This window comes from Dichomitus squalens, assembly GCF_000275845.1.
Source record: "Dichomitus squalens LYAD-421 SS1 unplaced genomic scaffold DICSQscaffold_13, whole genome shotgun sequence".
Classification (NCBI taxonomy): Eukaryota; Fungi; Basidiomycota; class Agaricomycetes; order Polyporales; family Polyporaceae; genus Dichomitus; species Dichomitus squalens.
This window is the reverse complement of record NW_006766895.1, coordinates 701,242-728,335: the sequence shown is the minus strand read 5'-3', so window position 1 is coordinate 728,335 and position 27,094 is coordinate 701,242. Positions and strand designations below refer to the sequence as shown.

The window sequence follows — 27,094 nt, the reverse complement described above, 5'->3', positions numbered from 1 at the left end:
CTGTCTATCCAACGGCGCAGGAGATAAGGTCAATTATGCTTACGATGCCGAACGCGGCCGGAGCTTTGTTCCGATAATGACTAAGTCCGATCGGACTATGTCATCATGATTACTTACTTACTAATCACCGATCGGACTTAATCTTATCGCATTTAAGAGGGTCAAAGTGGTGGGGGATCAGGGTTAGGGGGGGCTTAGGGCGTGCTTTTTTGAAGATGTCTCCGGGTACGCAGTCAGGTTGCGTTTCCGGAACACAAGTCCTGTCACATAACATCAGGGTATGCAGCACCTCTGTGTACCCTGATTGAGAGGATTGAGCTTAGAGTGGAAGCATTGATGTTGTGGCATAATTGAGTTTGGTCACGTAACAATGAGGGTACACAACACTATCCCCAGAAAACTGGCACCAAGCCCCTTGGTGCCAGGTTTTCGGTGGAACAAGGTCTATAGCACCACAACCAGGCCGTTTCACCTGGAACAAGCTAGTGTCCCAGGTGCCCCACGACCTAGCCCACGACCTCTCCTTGGTTTGGAGACGATTGCTTTAGCCGTCATTGAGCTAGACACCTTGTTCCATATTCTCAGGCTTTGAAATTTCAAGTATTTGACAATAACCAATGGTTAGATGCTTAAACTAGCTAAAACAAGGCACCATCTCAAATAATCCTCTGATAGGGCTACCTGATGCACTTTAGGGCATATATATACTTACATGCAATTCCCCATATAGCTTGCGAGGCATTTGTCTGTGCGGAGTGCCTAACAGCCTCATTTAAGGATTGAGCATGTGTACCAGAAGGAGGGGCACCCACTGCTTGAGAAGAATCACAAGATTCAGCAAAGAAAGGATTGTGCTGTGTTTGAAATGTTGCGGAAAACACTGCTTGAAGCGCTCTAGACATCTGCATCTCAACCTTACAGACACATTTGCGGTACTCACACTGTTCTGGAGTGATCCCTCCTATGTGCTAAATTCGAAGAAATCAGTGGGTCAGCGAGCAAAGGTTAAGGGCTACAAAGCAATCAAACTGTGAAGGTCCCACACAATTAGGGTATAGAGAGCCCCATCCGGCGGATCGCAGTCAATAGAACATAAGATGGAGCATGCACAGCACCGGGGCGGAACAGCATGATTAGCAACCGAAGGAAGTCCTGAGAAGCCCCACAGGAGTGACCGCGGCTAGAGTCACATCAGCATGGTCAAAAGTCTGATGTCGGGCACAAGGAGGAAGGCAGGGAACCCGGCCCTGTCGCCGGGCCTCACATGGGACACCTAGTGCTCGCTTGCGTGTAGCGCGGCGAAGAGTCATTGAGTGGACGCTATAGTCCGAGGGGCATTGATAGCTTAGGCTGACTCAGGAACGGAGTCCACAAACTCCCGCCATTGCCAAGACAGGATCCAGACTGCATAATTGGACAGTAGCCGCACTGTGTGGAAAGCCGACGAACTTTGTGAATGAGAGAGGATCCAGAATGACGGCACAAAGCTAATGCTGCTCTCAGTTTACGAGTGGTATCCCTGCCCACGCAAGACACCAGTAGCTTAGGAAGAATAGCGGAAACGTCCTCGAGCTACAATAGACGGACCTCCTGAGTCCTAAGGAGAAACAAGCTAGTAGCGGCGTTGTGCACGTATGATCACGTTGTGGTTCTGTATCAGTCCGAGAAAAGCCGTCTAGTGTCCACACACGCAGGCCTTCGTGCAAGAACCCGAAGAGAAGCAAAGAAGGTCATGGCGACATGCCGGCGAGCTGCTGCGGCTACAACTATGTTTAGCTCCTCAAGTAACTGCCTTTGGAAGTGAGCACTCACTGACGTCGTTACAAGTGCTATGCGAAAGTAGAGGAACCGAACAGGGTTGATTGCAGTGCACAACTACGAGTAGACGCGTTGCTTGAACCGCATCGCGCGTCTCGCACAAACGGAGAGCTCGATTGGGCACTACCCATCCTACTCGGAGCCCCCGCACTAAGCAGCAACGTCGACGCGCGGCGCGACCGAGGTAGGCGGAAATCTAGGCGAGACGGACGTTTCCGCCGTGGCTTCGCGGGCGGCTCTGGACAACGGCGAGCGAGATAAGCGTGCATTGAACTGAATCTAGTACACATACGCGCTACAGCAAACCAAACGAGTGAGTCCGCGTCCTGTCAAGAGGGACGGCGCCACAATTAAGAGAACGCGAGCCTGACGCGGACGCCCGTGAGTCGTGACGCGCACGCATAGCGCTCGAACGGCATCTTGTGTCTCGTTGCTTCCACCTGAGATCAGACCGGGATTACGCTTAAATCCATAGGATTGGTAGACGCACCTCTGGACTTGACGTCGGGCAATGATCCATCGCCAGATACTCCGCAGCAAGATAGTGCACGACAGATTGGATTCTGAATGCACACGCCATTAGTGCGAACAAAATATTCAATGCAAAAGTACGGCATCAGTGCGCGTTGACAAGTCGCACCTTTCGTCAACGAGCGGTCCCGACCTCCCAAAAGCAGACAAATAACACTCATTCATGGAAAACAGTGCATTTTCGGCGTATGCCGGTAAAATCCAGGCCCAATTGCGAGGTCGAGACGTGTTGGAGGTAAGCTAGCACCGGGGAATCCCGCAGGCCCTAGACCGCAGGCCGACGCGCCCATAAAGCTGCGAACGCGGTAAGTGGTGGCTGAACATCTAGCATACGCAGCATCACACGCGAGCGGGCTAGTGAGAAGGCACAGCAGCCGAACTTGTGGAATTGGTCGTGTGCCACAAAGCTGGCGTCCTGTCACGAGTTAGGTTCGAATGCGGGTGAGTTCTCTTACGCCGTCTAACAAGGATACAATCTACACGTGTGTGCTTGCCGTGTGGACATCGATGTGGAAGGGTCCGAGCGGGATGGAAAACCACGCGTCAGGGCGTGTGACAGAAAGAGGGACTATCGTCGACAGAATTACCGTGAACAAGGGTGCATGCGGTGGCCGCTACGCCGGCAGCGGGGCGCGCGTCGATCTAGACCATCACTGGCTGCGTTGGGGGTTGGGGTGGCAGCAAGCACGTTCAACTGAGGTGCTTTTGATTGCTCTCAGGCGGAGAGGTATGATGCGGTGGGTTCGTGCATGGCGGTCGAATGTGACCAACTCGGGTAGAGAAAATGTGACAAGAGTCCGAACCGGTGACACGCTGAGGCCTCGAGTCGGGGTCACCTGGGCATGTCGGGCAACAAAAGGAGGGATCAAGATTCGGCACAGACGATGGCGGGCACGGAGGCGATCGACAGGAACGAGTGCGGCATACTAGCCAATCGCGAAGTGAGGATGGTGCAGACGATACCAAGAATAGGCAGCCGGCGGGGGAAGGAGGAGAGGACGGAGAGGACGCGAACATAGATAGCAGATGCTAGATAGGAGGGGCGAGGCGGAACAGCTGGCAGGTGGCTCTTCCAAGGCTGTGCCAAGGGAGCAGCGAGTTTCCGCGGACGCGCAGGATGGTTGACTGGCAAGATCCGGTGGCATCGCCCGTGCGGCCACAAGCTAACGGGCATGGCGAATAGAATTCGAAGGCTGACAGAGCTAGTATTGGGATGTATATTTGCCGGACGAGCTGCCTAAGCGTAAGTATCGAGAATTCGCCGGAGGACGATGGCGCTCGGTGTCCCAAACGCTGGCGCGAACCACGGGCGAGGCCACGAGGGCGGCGGCGGTTGCCGAGGGATGATCGAGTTGCGGACGTTCTTGCATGTGGCCTGTGTACGTACGGTGCGGGGTGAATGTCATCCGTCACCGCTAAGGCACGCGAGCGCGGTAAGAATTGGAGAAGAAACGGGAGAGGAAGCGCGGGTGCAGAGCGGTGGGGGAATTGGAGCTGAAGAGGGCAAGGAAGGGCCCGGGGACCTCGTGTCGACGAGGGTGTCGGGCCGTTCGGGGAGTGTTCGGCAAGGGAAAGTAGGATAGACGGACGGCGAGGATAAGGGAGGCAAGTTGTTTGGGAGGGTCGTGCTGCGAGCGAGGGTGAGAGGCGGCTTGGAGATGGGCGGTGAACAGGACGGCTGGGGGAAAGATGGCGAGGAAAGGGAAGGTGAGCTTGGGCGGAGTACCGAGAGAACGGTAGGATAGGCTAAGAGGGCTGGGGAAAGTGGGCCGACAGGCGTGTGGCAGGGCAGGAGTGGCTAGTGGGGAACCAACGTGGCTGATCGCGATAAGTTGCATCGCAAACGGAACCTGGCGCAAACGGAGACCAGTGGCAGCGAGAGCATAACAAGACAACGGTATTCTGCCGCAGCCGAGATCACGCTAGGGAAGCAGATGTGGCTGGGCGCACACGGCGAGGAGCACTAGAAGAGACGCGACGGAAGACGGACTTGAGCATGGCGGGGACGAGGATGGCCAGCAGTTACCGGCCAACCCTACTTACTCGGAGTAAGTAATACTCGTCGTACTCCTGCAGGGTCGGGATGCGATGGCCGGGGTCTCTGGATCAGAGATGGGAGAATGCCGAGGGGGACGGGGAGATCTTGTGTGATCTGCGGAGGAAGCCGAGAGTCGGTGTCGTGCTTGTGCTGGACGTCCTCCTCCTCACCGCCTAAATACTTAGTCCCCGTCCCAGCCATGGTCCTCTCCGACATTCCCTCCCCTCCCCGCCGCCCTGCCCCCATCCATCCCCCACCATCCTATCCCCCCGCAGTACTCATCCCCACATCCACACACTCCAGCTCATGTCTACCCCCGACGCCCCCCGTTCGCCCGCTCGCAACTCAAGGTCCCGCTCCGCCTCAGGCCCGGACGTCTTTGTTAGTTTCTCCTTCTCTCGCTCTCCCCCCCCTAATCTCTATCCATCATCTTCTCGTCCCCCACTTCCCTCGTGTCCGTTCTTACCGCCCATCACGCCCAGTTCGATATCGAGATCGACGGCGTCCACGCAGGTCGCATCGTCTTCCGCCTATTCGACTCTGTCTGTCCCATCACCGCCCGCAACTTCCGCGAGCTCGCAACAGGCGAGAATGGCTATGGCTACTCTCAATCATACTTCCACAGAGTCGTCCCTCAGGTCCGCACTGCACTCCCGCGCCTCCCTTCCATCTCTTCTTCTCCCGTCCCATCTCACTCACGTTCCCTCCCCCTTCCAATCCAGTTTATGATCCAGGGCGGTGACATCGTAGAAGGCAATGGCACCACTGGCCGCTCCATTTACGGACCCACGTTCGCAGGTACGTTAATCAGGTTGCGTAGATCTCCTTTCACTGGCTCATCACCTCTCTTCCGTTCCCTCCCTCACACATTCCCTTCCTATCCCCGTCTCCATCTCTTCTCGCCTTCTCTCTCACTCCTCATCCATGCGGCAACAAACTCTGCTCGTCAGACGAGAACTTCCGCGTACGCCACGACCGTCCTGGTCTTCTCTCCATGGCCAATCGCGGCCCGCATACCAATTCCTCGCAGGTACGTTCTATTCAGTTTCCGCACCCACCCACGCCAAGCGGACCTAATCCTGGTCCTGTATGTTCCGTCTCTATCTTGATCATCCCGTACTCGTGACCAGACCAGCTTGACTGCATTCGTGATGCTCGCCATCTGAATCATGCCATGACATGCCGGAACACGGCTCCCTTATATCACCCATGCTGATCCATTCCCGTCTAGTTCTTCATTACGACCGTTCCCGCACCATGGTGCGACATGCGCAATGTCGTGTTCGGTGAGGTCATACGCGGGATGGACGTCGTAAAGAAGATCGAATCTTACGCGTCAGATCACATCCTCTACAAGCCCTCTGTGGACGTCCTCATTGCCCGCTGTGGCACACTATGAATTCACTTTGGGCCCCTCCACAGCCCAAGCTTAGCGGCACCCGCGGACCCTGGTCTAGGCCTTGCACCATACTCATTTGGATACTGCTACCGGTGCTACTGGCCCTTCTGATGCTACACAGCCCTTGGCCGACACGACATGTGTCGTGCCCGCTCCCACTGCCCAACCGCGCGGGCGTTATTGTTGCCGCTATTCTGTCTTGGTTAACCACATTCATTGTAACATATTCGCATCGTATCCCCGCCCTGAGTGCCCCTCGTCCCATACGTATCGCATTCAGAACCGACTTCGTCGTTTTCCCTAGCCTCGGCCTCATATTTGTGCTCCAGCTGATACCTCACGTACTCCCCACACGCCACGAGAACGTCTTTGTAGAAACGCGCGTTGGAACCCCGCACACTCCAAAAGTTGGCTTTATGTATCGTCATGTAGTTGTACCGCATTGCCCGGACGGCAGGCAAATAATATGGCTTGGCGCGTGCGCATCTGACATTGATGTCTAGTTTCGAAGATCGTCGTGAGATCGGGGTCAGTTAATTGCGACGTCCGAGTCCGACGACGCTTTTCCCCGCAAGGCTACTCCGTCTCCCAGCTGTCTCCTCTCAAGATAGACGCCTATTGTCCATCACAGGCGCTTGTGGAAAGTGGAGGAACCGCGCTCTCGGTCGTAACGGCCACTATCTGCCCTCCTCCGATCTCATTCATTTTCTGGTCCATTTGCTCAGACTTATCGAACATTGGCGGGCCACGTGTTTCACTCTCCCGAAGACTCGATCTGCCACGCAAACGATGGGGAAACTGAACATCGCTCACCACAAATCATACCATCCTTACCGCCGGGACAATATCGAGCGGGTTCGAAAGGATGAGGAGGAGGCGAAGCAGAAGGAGGCAATTGAGGAGGGGCGGATGATGCTTGCCGTGCGTTCTCTCCACTGTAGACCTTGTTTGTATGACTGAGGCGGATTCATAGGACTCGGAGGCGCGTATGGACCTCCTCCGCCAGCGTGCGGGTCTACAGGGTTCGAAAGCTCGCCGGGATCGGAAGACGGACGATATTGACCTCCAGATTGCTCGCGCGAGGGAGCAGGTCGGAGTAGATGAAGCCACAGCGACTGCAGCCGGCCCATCGACCCTCACGTCCAAGTCCGGGCATATCAATTTATTCGAAGACTTGGAGCAGGTGGGTCATCCCCACTTCCATTGTGCCGTACTTTGGTTCTGATATGACGACGGCTGATTTCCTCATGACCTCGCATCAGCAAAACCTCATGACTATCCCCATCCGCTCAACAAGGCGTCCCGCACCCGTCAAGGAGAGTGAGAAAGAGACGGACCGCGGCGTCGCGCTTGCGCCGAGTGCGAAGGATCTCAAGCCGTGGTACTCTGACCGCAATCGTGACGATGGCGGAGATCCGGATGACGATAAACGGTGAGTACGTCTTCGATGTTTTTGGCCATCTGGCTGCCACCCCAGGGTGTTCTGCCCAGGATCCCTGTCTGACTTGCCGTGTAGCCGAGTGCTAATTGTACTGAACTTTCTGCTGTCCATGCTTCTTCTCTGCCGATGACCTCACTACCACCCCGGTTCGTCGCCCCTCACTCCATTTCGGGGGCGCCCCACAACTGCGGGATCGCACGTCCAAACCACCTTCGTTGTCCACTCTGCCTGTCGGCCCGCGCACACGCACACGTACCCAGACTCCGGGACCTCGTGCGCAAATCCGTACACGATCCCTTGACAGCCATCAACACCCGGCTGGCTTCCCGAGACGGCCCTTCAAGCTCAACTTTCCCTGCTCGCGCCACGCACTCCCGCTACCACGCGCCCGAACACTCACGAGATCCGCGGGTAGGTCCTTCCGAACCTCGATCTGGGGGTGACGGTCCTAGAGGAGGTAGCACGAGCGCGGGCGCAGAGAGGACGTGCCGCGAGTCCGCGGAGCGCCTGCGCGCGCTGGAGCTGATCAAGCGGAAAAAGAGAGAGCTGGAGGGGAGCGAGACGCCGAGCACTGTGCGTGGTGGATACGGATTTGGATCTGTGGGCCTTGGATACGGGGATGTGTTCAACCGGACGGAGGTCGAGGAGGTGCAGAAGGCGCGGAGGGGCTACCGGGACGATAGGGGTCGCGAGAGGGATAGAAGACATTAGGCGTCGGTGAGTGCCCGTGAACCGCGGTCTCAGGTTTGACCCTTGTGTAGGTCTCAGTCCGTTCCTCTCGTGATTTGTCCAGATCACTCCGACAACAACTATGACCGTATAGAAGGGTCTCGGGTCAGATCGTTGCATTTTGCTCCGGTGTCGCACCGTAATTGCCGTGTATGTTTCACCGTGCACTATTCCAAGCACTCTGTTAGGTCATCTGATCCCGAGACCAGGCGCATGCGGCAACTGGTGTATGACACTTAACGCAGGGTAGCACGACAACGTTTCGTTCCGCTGCTGAGACTAAGCAAAGGATTCACTAAATCTCGATTTGGCGTGTGGTGAGCGTCTCGCGCTCTGATCTGTCCTTGCATGATTCGTCGCACGCTGACTTTTTTCTCAGCATGGGCAACTCTTGAAGCTCTGAAGTCGCTTAACCGGCTTCCATCGTGCCCGCCTGTGGAGTGAATCCTAGCCACAAACGCACAAGCGCTCCGGTATACCGCGACGTGGCTACCGCTTCCAGAGCCATGAGTTACTGTCCACAACCACCTCCACCTCGCGAGTGTGCTGTCTCCGGACGTGCATTGTCCGCATTGTCCGCATTGTTCGGTCAGTGCCGAGCCTCTTGCTCAGTGCCCTGAGCGTATACAGTTCGAAGATGGTACACCAGGGGGACGGGAGAAGAGAAGGGAAACTCATCCAGCACAAACCAGCGTAGATCTACCGGTTCCATGCGTTGTGGGAATGAACATGTGTATGTATACGACACCGACGGTACACGGTCACACTCGAACCCTGTGAGTTTCTTCATTGTGGACCCTTTGCTGGGCTGGTGTTGTGCAGTTCCTGTTTTTGATCTTTCTTCACTGCCCTGCGCCACGTGTCTCAGGACTGCTTTCGAGTGTTACCATCGCTTCGCAGAATAAGAACACGCTCGGCTACCTGCTCCGCGGGGCCTCGAACGTCAGTTGCGTCACTCGTTCCCTCACAGCGGCAGCAGAACCCCGAGGAATCTCTTATGGTTCTCCGGTTTTTCCGATCCCCTCTCGCCTCGGGAACGTCGGGCCTCGCACGAAGCCTCATCTTTGAACTTTATCCTGATCCCCGTTCGCTCGTCCCACGACCTGGCCGCCGAATGACGATGGCGTGGTGCCTGCTTAGATATCCAGCACGTGGGCATCGTTACCGATGTCATTGAGATATGAGAGGCTTCGGAAATAGCCTGCGACTCATGAGACGTCAACCTGTAGCTGATCGCCGCCACTTAAGCAACTTTCAAGCCGTAACGCACCAGAAGCCGCTCGACTGCTTCATCGATGGGACTTCACAGACCAGAACGCGACAAGCCGGTGTTAAATTGAGGTAAGCACCAGGTTCGAAGAGCCTGTTTGCATCTGGGTAGTCAGGTTAGCTCCGAATTTACTCCTACTGCACGTAGTGAACTGACAATGATTTTGACATGCTCAAGATAGTGTGCGAACGTGTTCGCCCACACTTCCTGGCTACGAATCGCTTCGCGATAATTTTTACCGATCTCGCTTATTGACACAAGACCCTCTAGACGACACATCCTAGTCTTCCTGACGGCTTCGCTGCGAGTTCGACTCTGGGGTACCCCTGCTCTAGCTGAGCTCACCGTTGCTTGCGACGACGGCCCTGACTGACTTCGCGCACTATCACGACCGCCACGTAGACAGTGTTCGAGTGCATTTGTACATATCGACGCCGACAGAAGATGGCTACCGAGCAATGTTGTAAGTGTTCATATGCTGTTCAGGGAAGCTGTATGTTGCATCTAACTGCATATACGCTGGGGTTCTATTGCAATGTTCGGGCCCTTCCTCCCTTGCCTCCACGAGATTCCTGCCATGTCTTTGGCATCCGCTGCTCATTCTTTCTTGCGCAGACAGCGTACTTTATGCCTGGCGTTAGCTACGGCCCTAGCGTCAGCTTGACGCATTCGTCTCAAGGGGAAGCATTACCGCACGTTCGAATGGTTGTTTCCGCGCCTCAAGGTTCGCAGCAATCTAGGTGGGCGTTGCCTTTCCACAAGCGAAATATTTTCCCGAACAAAATTGATCCTTCGTTAGAATCATCCTGTGACGAGGCCAAGGCAAGACGCCGGTCTGTCAACAACAAGATATTGTATATGATCTTGTCTTTGGCGGAGGCCTTCGGTCGGGTCTGCGATCAAGGAAGCGGTCTGTGAATCTCTATCAAGAAGGACAGGTGCTTGAGCGGGGCCGAAGTATCGCTCGCAGCTACCATTCAAGTTCCATCACGCCGACCTGATTTTTCTATCGTTCACCGTGCTTCTTGCGTGGCATTCCCCGGGCGGGTGTGGGAACGAGAGCATCTGGCACCCTACTTCTCTAGACAGTGACTGGTAGGGCGACAGCTCGACGGAGATAGGAGATACCCATTCATGCTCCTGCGGCGTCAGCGGACCGAGGAGTTAGATTTTCAGGTGCGAACTCACGGCAGGCGACAACCTGTTAGTATCTTCAACGATGTACCTTCTAGACGCAGTATGTACCCCAAATCTATTACCTCAGGCATCTCATGCTTATGCAGGGGCGCCCAACTATGCGGGACGGGCTGACAAGTGAACGACTCCCGAACCGCCCTGGACACTTCTGATTGCTTTTTTCGTGAGTGTACACACTCCTCTGACTTCGGCTACAAGACATGGACACCCACGCATGTCGAACAGTTGATTCATATGGATTGATCCGCAGTCAATCGCGAGGTAAAGTGTCTCCATAGCTTCGAGCGAGTTACATTCAATGAACCATAACCTTTCTCCTCATACATCGGCCAACGGCCCCATTCTGCGGTACATAGTGGCGAGACGTATACGTCACTAGTGTCCAGCTTCGGACATCGTAGTGATGGTAGCGGTCATGAAAACGCTGATACACAATGCGAACCTGTGATGGATTGTTAATTTGTGAGCACTTCGCACCCTCGCTCTTGTATTCCCAGCGTTGAAGACGTTCGCATTCGTTGGCGCCCTTACTCTAACGATGCCGGGCGGTGGCTGATCTTGTGACTAGCATAGGGAACGGAGGAGAGCTTCCAGAGTATAACATCCGTGTGAATAGCGGAGTCTACATCGTGCACGCCTCTCTTCGATAGATGCTTCGCGAGAGAAATGGAAATTTTTTCGCATCTTCTGACTTCACACAGCTCGGCCCTGGCGTTAGTCTATTCGTCATCAGCCGGTGGCTGAACGGAGGTGAGAGTTCAAGATCATGCTGTCGAAAATTTCCTTGCTCAACGATGTGCTGGTCGCCTTGTCATAGGCTCGTCTCGCCCTGTCTCTGATCGCCGTCTCTCCCCCCGCCAACGAGATGGTTGCACGTTGTTCATTGCCGCCGAATAACGTGTTCAACGGCAACGTCTGTCCATATCTGACGAGGAGGACATTGGCTGCTCTCTACCGCACCGCTCTGCTCTCGTCAGCATGAATAAACGTCACTGGGATTGACAACGACGCTCATGATTTTGCTGAGTTGGAAGCTGGGCCACCGTTCTCTCGTACTGAGCGGATGATGTACTGGCGAGCGTCGACTGGTAAGCTTGTCATACTTCAATCAGGCAGTGCCGAACCATACCTCCTTTCTCTTTCACGCAGCAACCTGTTACCATAAACTTGAGTGATTGGTAGTTGGATCTTCGCAGGTTGATGGTGTCGGGCCAAGATCCGCTATAGGCGCCATTTATTGGAGGACTTGATGAAGAGCAATCTGAAGAAGTCCCTGTGCTAAGCGCCAGAGCTATGACACACGAGGCACCAGAGGTTCTAAACCGTCGAGTCACTGACTTGTCTCCGTAGCCAGACTTTCGCGGCACATAGCGCGTATTGTGATGTGGCAAGAAGCGTACATACCGACGTACAGCGGTGCATAGCTTTGAGGGCTAATTGACAGGTCATTAAATCCCTCCCGTGCGCAAGCTGTACAGATCGGCCTGCTCAGACCCTCCATATGTAACGGTCCCTACAATTTGAAGCCTCATTCACACTCGGTTCACATATCAGCACTGTCAATCTCTGTCAGTGTTCATATCCTCAGTCTTCTCCGGCGGGTATGGACCACGTTTCTGGGGCGGTCCTGGGAGGATTTCGCTTGTCTTTCGGGTGCGCGTGTAGTCTTGAGCACCAATCTTGCAGTCCGAACAGTACGGTGTGCCGAAATCCGCGCCTCGCATGTTCGTGGAGCCCTAGCTCTGGGAATGACATGAGAATATCGCCCAAGATGGTGACAGTCTTGCTTTGAGTCGGGCGAAAGGGATAACGCCGATATGATGTACCTGGTATTGGACACCATTTCGGCACTTGTCTCCGCAGCACCGTGCCATGCATGACAACATGACTGGCACAAACACTATCAGACGACTCGTGAAATAGCTTGCTCGTGTTCTCTTGTCTTCCCCAGTCTACTTATTCATTCTTCGATCTTAGTCTCGTAATTATAGGCTGCCTGCCCTGCCAGGTCATGGATTTGCTGTATAAGTGAGTCCGTCTCTCAGGCACTATACGCGGGCATCTCGCCTTATTTACAAAATATACTGAACGAGCAAGTTGGTTCACACTGTGAACCTTCCTGGAATGTCCACTAGTACCGTGACTAGGACACTGGCAGATCTTATGCTTCGGGCCCTCAGGGCTGGGATACCCCTCGGACATGCAGTCCCGCATCTCGGTGACAAGTATATCCACAGCGTTGTTTCACAGCTTCCTTTCCGACATCATCGACTATGTAGTACTCAGGCTGGATGCGTACAACAACACCTGCGCCATATTCAGCTTGGATGAGGTGCGCTAGCTTCGATTTTGCACTAATTCGGGTGTGTCCTAGCATCTGCTGCTAAGCCTATGGAGGCTTGCTCTCGGACGACAAGTGACTATGATAGACACTCAAGATATAGATCGCCATAATTTCTGTCTCCCGGCTGACTGGGGTCCCTCCCCCACTGGCATGTTGATACGGATCTCAGCGAAGTCAGCTATTCCGAGCATCTCGTATTCAATACGTAGATGCTCCGATCAAACCTTTACTACGACGCTATCTGCGGCATTTTGCCTATTTTTAGCTCAGCGGACCGCTCTCTTCGTGAGCGGCGAGCGCAGTCGGTTCCGCGTCCTCTCCACATCATGCCCCTCCGTGTCTCGTTCAACCTAGCCTGTGCTCACGTTGATCATCGTTCCCGGTTCCTGAGTCCAAAGGGGCCGACGATTGGGTGCGAGGACTCTCTAGCACTATGTAGTACATGTTCCTCACACCTTAAGTTCAAGGCTGCGGCTGCGTGGATGACAAGCAACCACCTCGTCATCAAGGCCCGGATGACAAGTCTGTTACCCGCCACAAAACGTCATCCCCTCAGTGTGATGGCACCCTTCGCCGACAGCGAGTGTGCTGCTGGTACGCGAAGCGCATCCATGTCAGTGTCAGCCGACGCTTGTGTCTGACAAACGTATGAGCACATTGCAGGCCGCCAGATGATATGACCAAGCGCTTTGACGCAAACCTGGCAGGGTTGACGTTGACCCCTCAGGACCATATCTGGGCGATGCCTACCACTGAGGTGTAAGCAGAAAATTTTGACCGGCTCCATATGCCTGACGTCGCGATATTCAAGATGATTCTTGCACACTAGAGGAGCACGACTCTTGTCAGTCACGTTGATCCTGTTTATCGTTTTGAGAATCATTGGCTCTTCACGACTCATTCGAACACGGACTCTGGTTCGGCGACTTGCGCAGAATAACATATGGACCAGAGCATAATCATAGCGCTGCTATTGTTGCAGAGGTGTTGCCTATGATAGAGACGCAAATATAGCCCAGGTCTGGAAGCGTCAGAAGAGACGCGCGAAAGAAGCGACAGACCTAGGAGATCTAGCCTTATTAGTGCATTACAGGTAATATACACATCATATTCCTATCGTTGCAACGACACGCCTAATAATAATAGTTCCAATAGCCTCGAAGTCCATGTCACACCCAGTCCCATTCATGAGATGTAGTGGAGATTATACAGACGCATACGGGAGAGTCAGCGTTCCACACGCATCGTCGATGTCAGACCAAGCCATATCCTGCTCGACCGTGTGTCGAAACCCAGACGTCTGCCGTAGTTGTCCACCGTACGTTGTCGTATGGTCGAGCGGATGGCAAACGTCTGAGAACATCACGAGGAAGCACTGCAACTAGCAAGGGAGCCCGTTGCCTCATCGAAGCCTGAGGTTTCGCAACTGACGCTGTACTTCCCGGATATCCTTCCTGTTCCACTCGCCCGTCCACGACTCCGCACCAGTCACCCACACACGTCCCGAATCTGGACTCGGTACTGGATCGCGAGGGACGGTTGTGACCGAATACGCAACGGGAGGATACGTCTCAGACGTGAACATATTCGCAGCGTGCGAGGGTGCACGCGAATGATGGTATGATTTCGAGGGAGGCTGGGGAGCTGACGGGGCTGCGAGCGCGGGAGACATGACCCCATGCTTGAAGTCCACAGAAGCACTCCGTCTCCGCGGGCTGTCCTTCGATGAGGTAGACCTCGCGCAAGAGTGCACGAGCGGATCGGTCTTCTGCGAGGGGGACAGTGGCTTCGCGCGCGGGCTCCGTTGCTTCTGCGAGTCCGCATTCGCTGGTTTGTAAGGCGCACTCCCGAGTCGAGGGGACAAGAGGGTCTGCGCGGCGGATGTGATGGCGACGGGTGATGGGCGCTGAGCGCGCGGGGTCCTGAAGGGCATGACCAGCTCTGCAGGGACGTTTTCCCCCAGCGTGCGTTTCAACTTCGCGAGACGCCTCCTCCGCGTCTCAGTCGCGGTGGGCGTCGATGGTGTTACGGGCGTCGTAGGAGTAACAGGGATCGCGGACCGGGTTGCTGTGCTGATGCTCTTCAGCGTAGCGACGGTATCGGGTGTGGCGAGACGTGGGTCGGAAAGGGGGAGCGCGACCGCGTTCAACCTGAGAACGAGAGGAGTGGGAAGAGGCATACATTTGCCCTTGCTCTTCGACCTCTCGCGGACGTGACGCGCGAAGGATTTGGGTGCAGGCAGCGACTGGGTAGACAGCTCGGAGTCGTTTGAGTCGATGCTTGACCGGGGGAGCGCGAGCTCGCTCATGGACGAGCTGGCGGAGGAAGATGCATAGTCGTATGCGAAGGGTCCTGAGGGAGGGAGGAACTCAAATATTGAGCCTTGGCGGCGCTTGCGGTCGCGTTTGGAAGAGAACGGCAGTGGCCTCTCTCTGTCGGGTGAGACGAAGACGGGCGAGTCGCTCTCAGCCAGGTGAGGGGTCGTACCGAGGACGGCCCCAAGCTTTCGCGTAGTACGGATGAGGCGAGTTTTCTGGCGGCTGTCGAGGGTGTTGTAGGTGGGAGGTGGATGGTTGAACTGGCAGTAAGCGGTCGTGGCCGTGTTCATCTTTTGAGAAGTTGTGGCGAAGGATAGAAGATAGACAGAAAGCGAGTGCAGATAGACTAGGAATCAAAGTGGAGACGATTATGTGTCTAAATTCGAGGAGGACAGGAAGAAACAGCGGTCAAAGTGAAAGCCGAGGGCTTGCTGCAACGTACACAGTACGCGAGGACTGGGGGATCAATGTCGACGAAGCGAAGAGAATAAGATCGAAGGAATTATAGAAGGAAAGACAAAAACGACAGACAAGGATGGGATGGCAACATGGGAGAAGAACTCACAGGTGAATTGTGCTCGGGAGGGCAATTGTTGTATGTGCGGTGGGCATGGGAGCCTTCGGGAGACGGGTCCATCAAGGTGACAATAGCCCAGGTTACAACAAGTCCCTTATCCGGATTGAACGCCTCCCATCAAAACAAGACCTCCTCTGCAGTGCCTCACCGCGGCTCCAAACCTCTTCGCAACGCGTTCTTAGTTGTCTATCGGCCTCACCTGACGAGCTAGCGGTTACAGTCATGGAGGACGTGGTGGAAAGAAGCTGTGGATGACGGTCGTCCATGGCGCCCGCCGGTACAATAGAGATTATCTGTCAATAATGTCTATAGAGGCCGGCTGATATGGCATAGAAGCCGGGATAGTCAAGTCAACTACTGATCATTAATCTGAACAACTTACCCACTTCACAACATCCCACACTCTAGCGCCTATGCAGCCGCGGCTATTGTCTGGCTTGTTTGCACACCGTCATCGTCTTTGCCTGCTCGGTGTTTACGAGTCACGACAACCTTGTACTCTCTAGCCTTCTCTCGGTGCTCATACTCTATGTCTGCCTTGTCGTTGACACGTTCCCTCAATGCCATCAATACCATGATGCGAGGCGATGCTCTGGTCGTGGTTCTAATCATCTTCTAGCTGCTTCACCCCCCATCTGGAACCGTCGTCATTGTTGCGAGATTTATGAGACAGTAGATGATGACACTTCCGCTCGGAATCGGGTTGTGAGGGGCACTGGCCGAAGCGCGATGACGGGCACTGGTGCCGCGCTATATAGTACAGGTGGGTCCACATCCAGACTGGCACACGCTAGCACTACACCTCGCCTCGACATACCATGTGGCCCAGCATATGGTATGTTGTCCTGCATGACTCGGAGCCGGCCGTCGTGCGCTGTTCGCTGTATCAATCATGGTTATATCGCAGCGCGGATTGTTCATTCCCGTCTTTCTCGCAACCGTCAGTTGACGATTGAGCCGAACCGCGCTTATGCTCGTTCAAGAAGGATTGAAGTAAGTGGCCAGTTGTTCCTTCCTACGCTCCCGCGCCTTACTAGGGCGGCGAAGGCAGATTGCATCTCCTTGGTAGGTGGTACGAATCTTTCGGTCTACTTCTTCTGCAGTTGCTTCACAGTGGTCCCGTCTACCGCGTCGTGCACCTCAGGTATGGTTGATTCGTCAGCGGCAGAGAAACATGGTCGTTGGTCGGCTCCTGGTACTGCGCGAGGGACTGACTCTCGTGGATTGTAGCACCAGATCGCAGGGCGTCGAGCTGATCGGCCGTCGCTCGCCACGGTCTGTGATAAACCCGAAGTGGAACGATGCACACATCCCCGCGCGCAGCACTGGTCGGGAACGTACGGGTTCGAAAGGAACGTCGGCCAGTCATGCGGTGCCTTCCCCAGGTTTTTGGTGCCTTGAGCCGCTTCACGTAAGGTAGATCAATTACTATGTATGTAGCACGTACTAGCATTCTCACCGGATTGTATTACTTTGTACCTGCAAATTGAGTCGCTTGACGCTTAAAAGTATACCTGCCCTAGAAACTCAAGCCTCGATTCGACGGTTGCGAGTCAGTTTGTGGACTCAGGAGGACAAATGGAGTGCAAAGCGAACCGGGAGAGATGATGAAGCCAGCTATGAAAACCATCGGGTTGTGCCTGGCGCGGCAATGGTCAGTCGAGGCTAAGGCTGTCGAGCAAGCTTCACGTCAATGGCCTTCGTCTCCGCTCCCACCGGGGTTCCAGAGTTCGAGGCGCTTATCTTAGAATCCACAGTGCCCCCCCCCCCACCGCCGACGACTTTGTTCGATCGTCTGAGCGCAATGATGTGCTCTTCATTGCGGGCGGAAATCCGGAGAGCCTGACGGGAACGTCTTCGCCAAGAGGGCAGGCTGACAGATGCAGATGAGCAGCGTGTGAGAGTTTATCTGATAAGCGGAGCCTAGTATCTGATAAGATTTGTTCCCTGTCGCGTGCCAGCCAGATCAACCATTCCCTTCCGAAGGCCCACTCCTTGGACGTCGGCATACCATATGTCCCCTCTCTTCCCCCACCCTATATAATTCTCCATCAATGCGCACATACGAGCCTTTCTCTAGGAGTGCGCCTCTCAACTCGCCGTCCTTCCTCCCCTCGTAGCAGCCTCTCGGCTTTCCCTTGACGCCCCTCGGTAAAACTCGAGATCCAACGCTTGCACCCCATGTCTAACGAGAACGAAAAAGCCCTCCCCCCCGGCTCCCTGCACGACAGCCTCCCCGAGGATTCGATCCCGAAACTCGATGAGGATATTGAGCGGGAACTTGAGGCCGAGGAAGACGCTCACATCGGTGTCAAGGCCGTCGAGGCCGCCGAGAAAGTGTATGGCCCCCATTCCAAGTGGTTCCTCTTCATTGGGTACGTCCGTCGCAATCTCAGCCCAATCTGCTTCTCTGTGGATATCACACTTAACGCTCCCTTGCACTTTTGTGCCGACTGTTGTTCCCAGAATCGCTTTGGCGTCCTACATCTACTCGCTTGATGGCCAGACGACCTACAACTACCTCGCTTTCGCAACCTCTGCATTCGATAAGCATAGTCTCATTTCCACTATTCAGGTCGCACAGTCTGTCATCAGTTAGTTTGTGATAGCTTCCTTTTTCTTCACGTCTGACATCGCCCTATAGTCGCCTGCGGGAAACCCGTTATCGCCAAGTTCGCCGATGTCACTTCCCGTGCAACGGCGTACCTGATTGTCCGTAAGTGGTCCAGATGCCACCTACTGATGTCACATAGCTCACCTCACAGCGTCCTATTCCAGTCTGCTTCTACGTCCTCGGTATGCGCATTCGGCCGATCACGCGTTGCGACTCATCGCTAATGTTATACAGGTTACATCGTCATTGCATCCGCCAACGGCGTCGGTGCTCTCGCGGCGGGCATCATCCTCTACGCTGTGTACGTCCTGACATGCATATCGTCTATACGTGCACCTGACTCGGTAATACGCGTTGCTTCCACAGCGGATACACGTTAGTCTCGCCTCCGTCGTAGTGTCTACTCACCGTCAGAACTGAATTCTGCTCCCATGACAGCGGACTGCAACTCCTGACCTCTGTAATCATCGCCGACATCACAACCCTCAAATGGCGGGGTCTCGTCTCCGGTCTCACATCCGCTCCCTTCATCATCAATGCCTTCATCGGCTCCAACGTTGCGACCCAGGTCCTCGAGCATGCCGGCTGGCGCTGGGGCTACGGCATGTTCGCCATCCTCGTTCCGGCCTCCCTCGCGCCGCTCATCGTCACCCTCTTCTGGGCTGAACAGAAGGCGAAGCGGCTTGGGCTCGTAAACGTTCCTCGTGTAAAGCCCGACGTGGAAGCTCCTGTCGCAAACCCGCTTCTCAACCGCATGTGGGCCTTCGCGCAGCAGCTCGATGTCGTCGGCTTGGCTCTCATCGGTGCGAGCGTTGCGCTCATCCTTCTCCCGCTCACGCTCGCGCCCGAAGCGAAGAGCCAGTGGCATAATCGTGAGTCCCGTCTCCTCACCTTCGACGAACTTCAACACTCATATTGCTTGTACACAGCCTCAATGATCGCCATGATCACCATCGGCTGTGTGCTCATCCCGTTCATCGGCGGCTGGGAGTTCTACTACGCGAAGCGCCCCGTCATCGCGCGCCGCTTCCTGCTTAACCGGACGGTCATCATTGCGGCGTGGATCGGCTTCTTCGACTTCTTCTCCTTCTACCTCACGCAGACATACCTCTACTCGTTCATCCTCATCACCAAGAACTGGTCGCTCGTCAACGTCACTTACTTCAACCAGACGCAGTCCGTCGCGCTCACCGTCTTCGGCATCCTCGCCGGGGTCTTGCTACGCTTCGTACACCGCTACAAGTTAGTCCTTATCATCGGTCTCGCTATCCGTCTCTTGTAAGTCTCTCCGCTCGTGGTCTCCTCTCCCTACCCTGCAGTTGCTAAAGTACTACACGTTCTTCAGCGGTGTCGGCCTGATGATCCACTCGCGCGGCGCGAAGGCTTCTGATGCCGAGGTGGTCATGACCCAGATCATTCAGGGCTTCGGTGGGGGCTTTGCCTCCGTGTGCTCCCAGGTCGCAGCCCAGGCCGCTGTCCCACACGTCGACATGGCTATCACGACCGCGATGGTTCTCCTCTGGACTGAGATTGGCGGTGCTGTCGGCAGCGCCGTAGGTACGTACCATTGGTCAGTGCCATTTATAACGTCTTATAATGATCGCGCGTCGCAATGCGCAGCTGGTGCGATTTGGACGACCAACATGCCCCACAAGCTCGCGGAGCACCTCCCGAATGCGAACCAGACTACGATCGACGAGCTCTTCGGCTCCATCACGGACGTCCTGGCTCTCCCCTATAACGACCCCACCCGCGAGGGTGTCATTGACGGTACGTCTTGCCTGCGCTGGCGACCCGTCATCCCATACTTCTTCTGACGCATTTGTTTGTATTAGCCTACAGCGACGTGATGAAGCTGATGCTCATCGCTGCTACGGTGCTCGCCGTCGTGCCTCTCGCGCTGTCGTTCTTCATGCCGAACTGGTACCTCGGCGACAAGCAGAACGCCGTCGATGCCGCGGACCTCAAGGGCGAGCGCGCGGCGCGCCCCTTTCCTTCGTCCCAGTCCCAGATGCAGGTTGAGGCCTAAGAGAAAAGTAATCTTGTTTAGGTATGGTAACATATTGTGCTGAAGCAGTGCCTTGTCACGACTAGAGTATGATCACTAAAACTATAGTTATGATCGAGTTGATTGCTTAGCATGAGCTGAGACCGTTCTCAAAGCGACCGCTGGAATGTTGTGCTGTGCTCATCTCGGGCATTGCATTGGAGTTGCAGTATCTCAATTAAAGAATATCTTGACGAGTCAGCCCTACAAATGCAGAGAGTTGCAGTATAGGACGCGCCACCGCTACGATGGGTATTTCACGAAAGCCTTGTTTACAGCTTGGACGCGAGGCACTGCTGTGATACCGATCCTAATCAACACGTCGTCTACATAATGCAGGCTGTGTCTTGCCGAGGTATGTTATAAAGCAATCTTCAATCTCTTGATATGCAGACCGGGATTACGAGGCCCTACCCTGATGTTCGAAATCTGATAGTGTTGCATCATCATCCACTCCTCACTCTCCATTCCTGTAGAGCGGTGATTCCCCCAGCACATCGTGGAACCGTCAACAATAGAAGCTTCACGAAACTACTTCCTCGGCCGTTTCGGCTCCTTGGGTGAACATTCCACTGCTCACTTCTTCATGGGCCCACGATAATTTGGGTATAAATCGTCATAATCATCGTTGGTATGGGCGAGGAGGTTTCATGGTGTGACTATTATAATATACGCGTACTGCCATCATCTAAGATGTCAGTGCTCTCCATACGTATTGAGATTCTCCGAAGGCTTGTGTGCTTATGCGAACAATATCATGTTGCCATGTATCAGGTGTGTTTGTTTGCACACCTCTTGAGGTTGCATCGAATCCAGTGACAGTTCAGAACGCCTGTTTGCTCAAGAGTTGATGTTCAAGATTGACATCAATGGTGGCCAAATTCATCCATCGATTTTCTCGCTCGCATAAGTCATCCACGACTCACAGGCAACGCGTTATACCGCCCGGCGAGAACAGCAACTAATGTTTGGGACCTACAAGGGGCTGTACCATGCTAGACCGTGTCTAAAGATCTTGCGTTTCATGACACAGTAAGGATGCTGATTTTGGACCCTATTGTTACATAGCCGGCTTCGCGCCACGCAAGAAGTAGGGATGCTCTCTGTACAGCAAACAAGCACTACCCCATTCTTCAAGAGGGGGTTATACGCCCCTTCTCCCATTCACCTCGATGATCCATAATTGACCCTCAGCTCTCCGAGCCACTGGCATGAGACATGCGATTCTTCTGCTTGAGCGCTGGGAATGTTTGCCTAGTGGTAAAACGAGATCGCCGCACCCACAACCTCGCCGGACAGACGGTGAACTTCGAGGCGTTTCAACCCTTCACCTGGGCGTCCAGAGTCTATTTCGAGGAATGTCATGTAAAAGTTAGATCCGACGGTAGCCCTTCAAGGCAGAGAATGGAGGCATGGCTCGGAATGTTGGAGAACGTTTACGATTTCACGCAGCTGGCTACGTAGCAGGCTGCGTAACCACGTATTCACGCAGTTGATTGATAGCGCAGCTCGCCAAGCTCTGTGTATTACAGTGTGTATCCAGCCACGCAGTCGTCTGATTGTGCGTCTATTGTAAGTTGTAACTGGAGCGCCCTGAGTCCGGCAGGAGTTCGGCGAAGGGCAAGGCTCAAGTCTATACATGCTGCAAAGCCTTTGAGTAGACTCGTTTTGCACGCATCAGTAACTGGATGAATAGTAGAGAACATTTGGATCATAGTCGATCTGAATTGCGCAAGGAAAGGACTTTGTTGTAGGGGCCATTGAGAGCTTAGGATAGGATAAGTACTTAGCGTCGCTTACCCGATTAGGCGATCACACGACTGCACACTCGTGTTGTAACTGCAAAAGCGAACGCGCAACTGCGTGCATACATGGCTACGTAGCCAGTTGCGTGGAGTTGTAAACTCTCTGGAATGTTGGCGACGGAGAGATTGCCTACGTGTTAGGCAGCGACCAGGGCGTCTGTAGATATTATCTTCAGCGCTATCAGGACGAGAGCCGCGCCGATTACGACACCGCTGCCTGTACTAACAGGTTACGGAAGCGCTGATAGTATTTCTAAACCGCGTCTCATCCCGGATCTAGCATCATTTCAGGAGCCCCGCGCCCGAGAATCTCAGACTCACAAAGTAACTCAACAAGCTGGAACCATCTGGATTCTCGAGATCGCCAACATCCTTTCCATACGTAGCGACTACCCCTACAAGGTGACAAGCAGGACGGATCAGTCTGAAGCTGGTGAGCGCCATCTCCCCGTTCGAATTAGACCATTCCTATCTTCCATCTCAGCTGAAACTATGAGGATAACACATCAATAGTACATCTCTTCATCCGATTGCATTGCGTTCCTGATTGTTAAGACCTGTTCAACTCACAAAATTGGTCTGTCGGTGAGAATCTGCTCGTCCGACATTCCAATCTCCACCATGCTGAAGGTTCTCTCGTGTACTCAGCTTCCAGTATAAAGAGCACTCCGGGATCCATGTACCCAGAATCATCCAACAGTTAGCACCTCTTCCCACTATGAATCTCGCGACTCACGACGTTAATCTCACTGTACCCATGTACATCCATGCAGGGTCTGCTGCGAGCTTTTCTAGGTCGCATGGTTCAACCAGTCAATTCCGCACTGCACTCAGAAGCAGCCTATGCGACCGTGTCCTTTATAGGAATGCTGCACTCCTTGAGCAGTTTTTTGGAGAGGAGTCCACATCGTATTCCATTGACACTATCAAGGAAATGGTCGAGCAGGAGTGCAGAGAGGATCTCATAACGATCCGTGGTGAAGCCCTCGCCACTGCTCGATCCGGCGTTCCAACACCGGCAAATGCAAGTGCGACAAACAAAGACGGGTCTCGGACGCCCGAAACCGGGTTGTATCAACCCTTGGTGAGTCTCATAACTACTCCACAAAATGTCCTTCCGTTCCTTACATAATCTACAGATAAACATTGTTCTCAGTATCAACGAAGCCCTCAAGGCAAGTTCCCGTCAGCCGCCCCTGGATCCGTATCGCAACTTCATTTGCACTGGGAATACCCCTCTTGTTGCGTATGACGCCATCGAACCAATGGCCTTTAGATATAAACCAGACTTTGCATTCATGACCCGAAACGAGGATACCTCCAAGCCCGTTGCCTCAATGGCAGAGAAGGGTTCCCCGCCGTTGAATTGGCGTGACTGCACTTCCTTTGTTGAAGTCAAAGGGAGCGTCGATGATGCTCCTCATCCCGATGATTCTCACACGGGCTCCCCCAAGGACTCGCTAGTCCAAGCCGTGGACTACTGCCGCAGCATCCTGGACTGCCGTCCCTTCATGCTCCATGTGTATGGTATCATTCTCTGTGGCTACAAGTTCTGCCTCGTTTACGTCGACCGCTACGGAGTAATCCTCTCTCCTCATAGTTCCTTCCGAGACCGTGGCACTGGGGATGAACCGGATGGTCTGTCTCAATTCATACGGATCATTCTGCGACTCATGTGGGATGCTTCCGACCATGAACTTGGCATGGATCCCAATGTCACGAACAGCGGTAAACGTACCGATTTCGGTGGCCAGAAGTATCCACGTCTCACTGTTTCGATGACCACTCCCGAGGGGCCGAGCACTTGGAATACACTCGGGCCGCCTCTGTGGACCTCTCACACACTCTTCGGGCGTGGGACGTCAGTGTGGAGGGTGACAAAGTCCCACAAGCCTCCTTCCATCCTGAAAGTCGCGTGGTCCACGACTAATCGCAAGCCCGAGAGGGACATATACGCGAGCATCCAAAGCCTTATCGAAAAGGCTGGAGGTGAAAGTATTCCGGGGATGGTGAACTGCCATACCGTGGAAGGTGGAGATGTCTTCTACCCGGACGATCCGACCGTACCCATCAACGTGAGCTCCCTTCGGCCAAAGGGAACGCAACCTTGTCCAGAGCAGCCGCCGCAACTTGTGTACCCGGATCTGCATTTGCACCGCGTCGTATTTCATGACGTCGGAAAGCCCCTTTGGAGATTTAATGGCCATCCACAGCTCGTACGCGCTATGAAGATGGCATTGGAAGGTGTGTCTAAGCAACCGCTTCCTCATAACATACTGTCGTGGAAAATAACTCGTATTGTGTGCCGTCACAATAGCGCATGAAAAGCTCTGCGAACTGGGAGTTCTTCATCGAGATATCAGTCCAGGCAACATCATGATAAGGATGAACGTATCTCGGCATGAAAACCAAATCCAAGAGCTCGAAAAGGACGTAGAGCTCACGGAAGGTTTCCTTACCGATTTTGAGCTAGCGGAAGGCCCTTGGTCCGACGATACGCCAAAGCGGAACGATATTGTGACTGTCAGTGATTCATGATTCACGTATTAATGTGGAACACATCTGATCCTTGCAGCATACAGGGAACCTTCAGCGTCATGGCGTCCTCTCTGCTAGAGACCATTGCACAGGCAACATCGAAGGGCGAATCAGTGGCGGAGTCCGTTCTTCATCTTCCAGAGCACGATGTAGAATCCTTCGCCTGGGTTTTCCTCTTCGTCGTCTACAAATCCGCCCTCGACATAGCAAAGGATGGCACAAAAGCCCTCAAAGAGGATTTGCAGAATGAGTTCCGAGCGCTCTTTCCTGGAATATCACCGTCTACTATCCTGAAGGCTAGAGATGGGCTGCGGCATAGGGGCGCTACCGATTGCATCGAGGAGTACCTCGGGGACCCATCGAAGGATCCGCTTTTCGCCCAACTTGTTCTGCTGATCCGCGACGAGATACTGATACCGCGCCTGCCGCAGCCGATGCCAGCACCTACCTCCTTGCGTGCCGCTTTTCTGAAGAGTCGGAAGGCGAATGAGCCACCCAAACCCGAGCCCCTCACCCACAAGATCCTCTTGGACGCATTCAATCTGTACCTTACCCCCCCTGACGTTTCGAAGGGCGATGATGTTTCGAAGGGCAATGAAGCTACAGAAAGTGATGCATCCGATTAGTCTCAATGTGAATATGTACTAGTACGTTCTGTTTGCGGATCAGACCTGGTCATCCGAATTGTACTTGCGACGATTAGCTATGGCATGAATGTCTAATGAGGACGAGCACTAGCGTCTGGTCTACGTATTGCAAGCCCTCGGCCGTCCGACGGATAACAGTGATATAATTCGCAACGCTAACATCCATCTAAAGGTTCAGCCAGGCCGCCAAACCAGTCATGCGCACAAACACAGATAGGTGGCCTTCATGATGTCTTGCAACGGGGTACCATCGAACACATGCAATCATACCATCTGCAGCCCGCTCGCCGTCCTTGTATACTTCAAATGTGTCCTTGTCTCCGCGCGATAGACCCCTGAGAACTCTGCTGCTCGCCCACACCCGCCCCTATACTCAAGAGGCCCACCACGACGCTTGCGCCATCCTGTATCCTCTTCTGCCTCTCGTACAGGACCTGCACCGCCTTGGTCGCCGAGCTCGCGAGCTCGTCGTCCGAGCGCGAGTCTGGGATCGGCGGCGCGTCCAGTGGGAGAGCCCCAACTCCCGACTGACGAAGGTGCTCGACGAGTGCAAGCAGCGCCTGCTTCAGCGTGCCGATGTCGGCTGTACACATCCCATTCTTTAGCGACTTTATGGCTCGAACCCGCACGTCGTAGATAGTCGACATACCTGCCGTCTGTACGGGACTCGTCCCATGATGATAGGCATGCTCGCTGCAGCAGCCCATTCGCGCGTTGACCTCGTAGGATTCAGGGTAGGACAACATCGGACACTCACATGCCGGCTAGTGCACTACGTGCGAGTCCCTGGACGCGAGCAACATGCGCCTGGGCGAGCTGGATGTTCTGTTTGAACACCTCCGGCGAATTGAGGTCTGCGCCTTGCAGCCCACCGCCTTGCGCACCCAGAGACACCTGTGACGAAAACGACGCAGGCAAACCCAAGCCTCCTGAGACGTCGAAGTTCAGAGAAGGGAAGCTGGGGAGACTCGACGGATAGAACGGTTGCTGCTGCATCGGCTCTCTGTTATCCACTTCAACACGGTGGTGGAAGAGATGAGAAATGATAGTATACAGTGCACAGCTAGTCCAGACAATACGATACACAAGACGCTCACGCCAAGTACATCACGCAGACACCATGTCATCCAGACACCATGATGCATACATTGGGTCATAAGCATATGCAGTACATGCGCGATACATGAAGGAGTCGACTATCAGCCGTTTTGGGAGGGTCAATACAAGCCCAGGTCGACCACAGGGAGAACGCGAAGCATTTAGAGCTTCTGCGCGTTCGCGACGGAGAGTGTCTGGCCCGCAGCCTTGGCCCGCTTGCGGAGCATCTGTGTCGACTTCGCACCACGGATGCCTCCACCCCACTGGCGGCGTTGCTCATCGTACTTGTCAGTGCTACACGGCAACAACTCAGTACAACGCGTACACGAAAGCGAGAGATAGCGCGTACAAGTTAGCCTTGGCGGCACTGACGAGGGTGGCGAGCTCGCGCTGGTCCTCGCTCTTGACGTCCTGGAGGACGAGGACAGCAGCGGTCTTCTTGTGGACGACCGTGCCGAGGCGGGCCTTGCCCTTGACGATGACGTAGGGGACACCCATCTTGCGGCAGAGGGCGGGAAGGAAGACAACCAGCTCAATGGGGTCGACGTCGTGGGCGATGACGACAAGCGACGCCTTCTTGGCCTCAATGAGGGCGACGGCGTGATTGAGACCGTACTTCACGAACAAAGGCTTCTTCTCCGGCTGGATCAGCAATTCGTCAGCGCAGCTGCGGGACGCCTATC

The 27,094-nt window shown here is 54.5% G+C and overlaps 9 protein-coding genes across 9 annotated transcripts; 4 read left to right on the top strand and 5 right to left on the bottom strand.

Moving 5' to 3' along the window:
* Window positions 1-3,214: 3,214 nt before the first annotated feature.
* On the bottom strand, window positions 3,215-3,523 carry DICSQDRAFT_147109 (uncharacterized protein; the record flags this gene model as incomplete). Its single annotated transcript, XM_007365710.1, has 1 exon — window positions 3,215-3,523. One exon carries the CDS (start codon window positions 3,521-3,523, stop codon window positions 3,215-3,217), a length of 309 nt encoding a protein of 102 aa, XP_007365772.1.
* Window positions 3,524-3,764: 241 nt separating this feature from the next.
* DICSQDRAFT_170091 (uncharacterized protein) lies at window positions 3,765-4,187 on the bottom strand (the record flags this gene model as incomplete). Its single annotated transcript, XM_007365709.1, has 1 exon — window positions 3,765-4,187. One exon carries the CDS (start codon window positions 4,185-4,187, stop codon window positions 3,765-3,767), a length of 423 nt encoding a protein of 140 aa, XP_007365771.1.
* A 125-nt stretch (window positions 4,188-4,312) lies between these two features.
* DICSQDRAFT_86283 (Der f Mal f 6 allergen) lies at window positions 4,313-6,256 on the top strand. Its single transcript, XM_007365708.1, has 5 exons — window positions 4,313-4,768; window positions 4,870-5,025; window positions 5,110-5,185; window positions 5,338-5,417; window positions 5,619-6,256. Exons 1-5 carry the CDS (start codon window positions 4,694-4,696, stop codon window positions 5,784-5,786), a joined length of 555 nt encoding a protein of 184 aa, XP_007365770.1. The 5' UTR covers window positions 4,313-4,693; the 3' UTR covers window positions 5,787-6,256.
* A 240-nt stretch (window positions 6,257-6,496) lies between these two features.
* DICSQDRAFT_86280 (uncharacterized protein) lies at window positions 6,497-8,685 on the top strand. The gene is made up of 6 exons (XM_007365707.1): window positions 6,497-6,707; window positions 6,760-6,969; window positions 7,049-7,218; window positions 7,488-8,106; window positions 8,166-8,273; window positions 8,336-8,685. Exons 1-4 carry the CDS (start codon window positions 6,576-6,578, stop codon window positions 7,936-7,938), a joined length of 963 nt encoding a protein of 320 aa, XP_007365769.1. The 5' UTR covers window positions 6,497-6,575; the 3' UTR covers window positions 7,939-8,106; window positions 8,166-8,273; window positions 8,336-8,685.
* A 5,166-nt stretch (window positions 8,686-13,851) lies between these two features.
* DICSQDRAFT_136546 (uncharacterized protein) lies at window positions 13,852-15,904 on the bottom strand. Its single transcript, XM_007365706.1, has one exon. It carries the CDS (start codon window positions 15,373-15,375, stop codon window positions 14,170-14,172), a length of 1,206 nt encoding a protein of 401 aa, XP_007365768.1. The 5' UTR covers window positions 15,376-15,904; the 3' UTR covers window positions 13,852-14,169.
* Window positions 15,905-17,679: 1,775 nt separating this feature from the next.
* DICSQDRAFT_86275 (drug:h+ antiporter) lies at window positions 17,680-20,528 on the top strand. The gene is made up of 11 exons (XM_007365705.1): window positions 17,680-18,037; window positions 18,129-18,256; window positions 18,307-18,378; window positions 18,441-18,458; window positions 18,511-18,577; window positions 18,643-18,649; window positions 18,713-19,148; window positions 19,206-19,554; window positions 19,622-19,833; window positions 19,897-20,046; window positions 20,112-20,528. The coding sequence occupies exons 1-11, from the start codon at window positions 17,844-17,846 to the stop codon at window positions 20,303-20,305; spliced, it is 1,827 nt and encodes a 608-aa protein (XP_007365767.1). The 5' UTR covers window positions 17,680-17,843; the 3' UTR covers window positions 20,306-20,528.
* A 2,937-nt stretch (window positions 20,529-23,465) lies between these two features.
* Window positions 23,466-24,666, top strand: DICSQDRAFT_59974 (uncharacterized protein; the record flags this gene model as incomplete). Its single annotated transcript, XM_007365704.1, has 2 exons — window positions 23,466-24,372; window positions 24,446-24,666. 2 exons carry the CDS (start codon window positions 23,466-23,468, stop codon window positions 24,664-24,666), a joined length of 1,128 nt encoding a protein of 375 aa, XP_007365766.1.
* A 949-nt stretch (window positions 24,667-25,615) lies between these two features.
* Window positions 25,616-26,309, bottom strand: DICSQDRAFT_60213 (uncharacterized protein; the record flags this gene model as incomplete). The annotated part of the gene is made up of 3 exons (XM_007365703.1): window positions 25,616-25,896; window positions 25,963-26,006; window positions 26,071-26,309. 3 exons carry the CDS (start codon window positions 26,307-26,309, stop codon window positions 25,616-25,618), a joined length of 564 nt encoding a protein of 187 aa, XP_007365765.1.
* A 263-nt stretch (window positions 26,310-26,572) lies between these two features.
* Window positions 26,573-27,089, bottom strand: DICSQDRAFT_170084 (60S ribosomal protein L7A; the record flags this gene model as incomplete). The annotated part of the gene is made up of 2 exons (XM_007365702.1): window positions 26,573-26,705; window positions 26,761-27,089. Coding segments are annotated over 2 exons (462 nt in total), but the record flags the coding sequence as incomplete, so codon positions are not given.
* Window positions 27,090-27,094: the final 5 nt, after the last annotated feature.

Coding starts and splice junctions, on each gene's coding strand:
- DICSQDRAFT_86275 (XM_007365705.1), top strand. CDS start 17,844: ATGTCTAACGAGAACGAAAAAGCCCTCCCCCCCGGCTCCCTGCACGAC. Junction 18,257..18,306: donor GGTCGCACAGTCTGTCATCA/GTTAGTTTGTGA, acceptor ATCGCCCTATAG/TCGCCTGCGGGAAACCCGTT. Junction 20,047..20,111: donor CCGCGAGGGTGTCATTGACG/GTACGTCTTGCC, acceptor TGTTTGTATTAG/CCTACAGCGACGTGATGAAG.
- DICSQDRAFT_86283 (XM_007365708.1), top strand. CDS start 4,694: ATGTCTACCCCCGACGCCCCCCGTTCGCCCGCTCGCAACTCAAGGTCC. Junction 4,769..4,869: donor CCTCAGGCCCGGACGTCTTT/GTTAGTTTCTCC, acceptor CATCACGCCCAG/TTCGATATCGAGATCGACGG. Junction 5,026..5,109: donor TCCACAGAGTCGTCCCTCAG/GTCCGCACTGCA, acceptor CTTCCAATCCAG/TTTATGATCCAGGGCGGTGA.
- DICSQDRAFT_136546 (XM_007365706.1), bottom strand. CDS start 15,375: ATGAACACGGCCACGACCGCTTACTGCCAGTTCAACCATCCACCTCCC.
- DICSQDRAFT_86280 (XM_007365707.1), top strand. CDS start 6,576: ATGGGGAAACTGAACATCGCTCACCACAAATCATACCATCCTTACCGC. Junction 6,970..7,048: donor TATTCGAAGACTTGGAGCAG/GTGGGTCATCCC, acceptor ACCTCGCATCAG/CAAAACCTCATGACTATCCC. Junction 7,219..7,487: donor GATCCGGATGACGATAAACG/GTGAGTACGTCT, acceptor ACACGTACCCAG/ACTCCGGGACCTCGTGCGCA.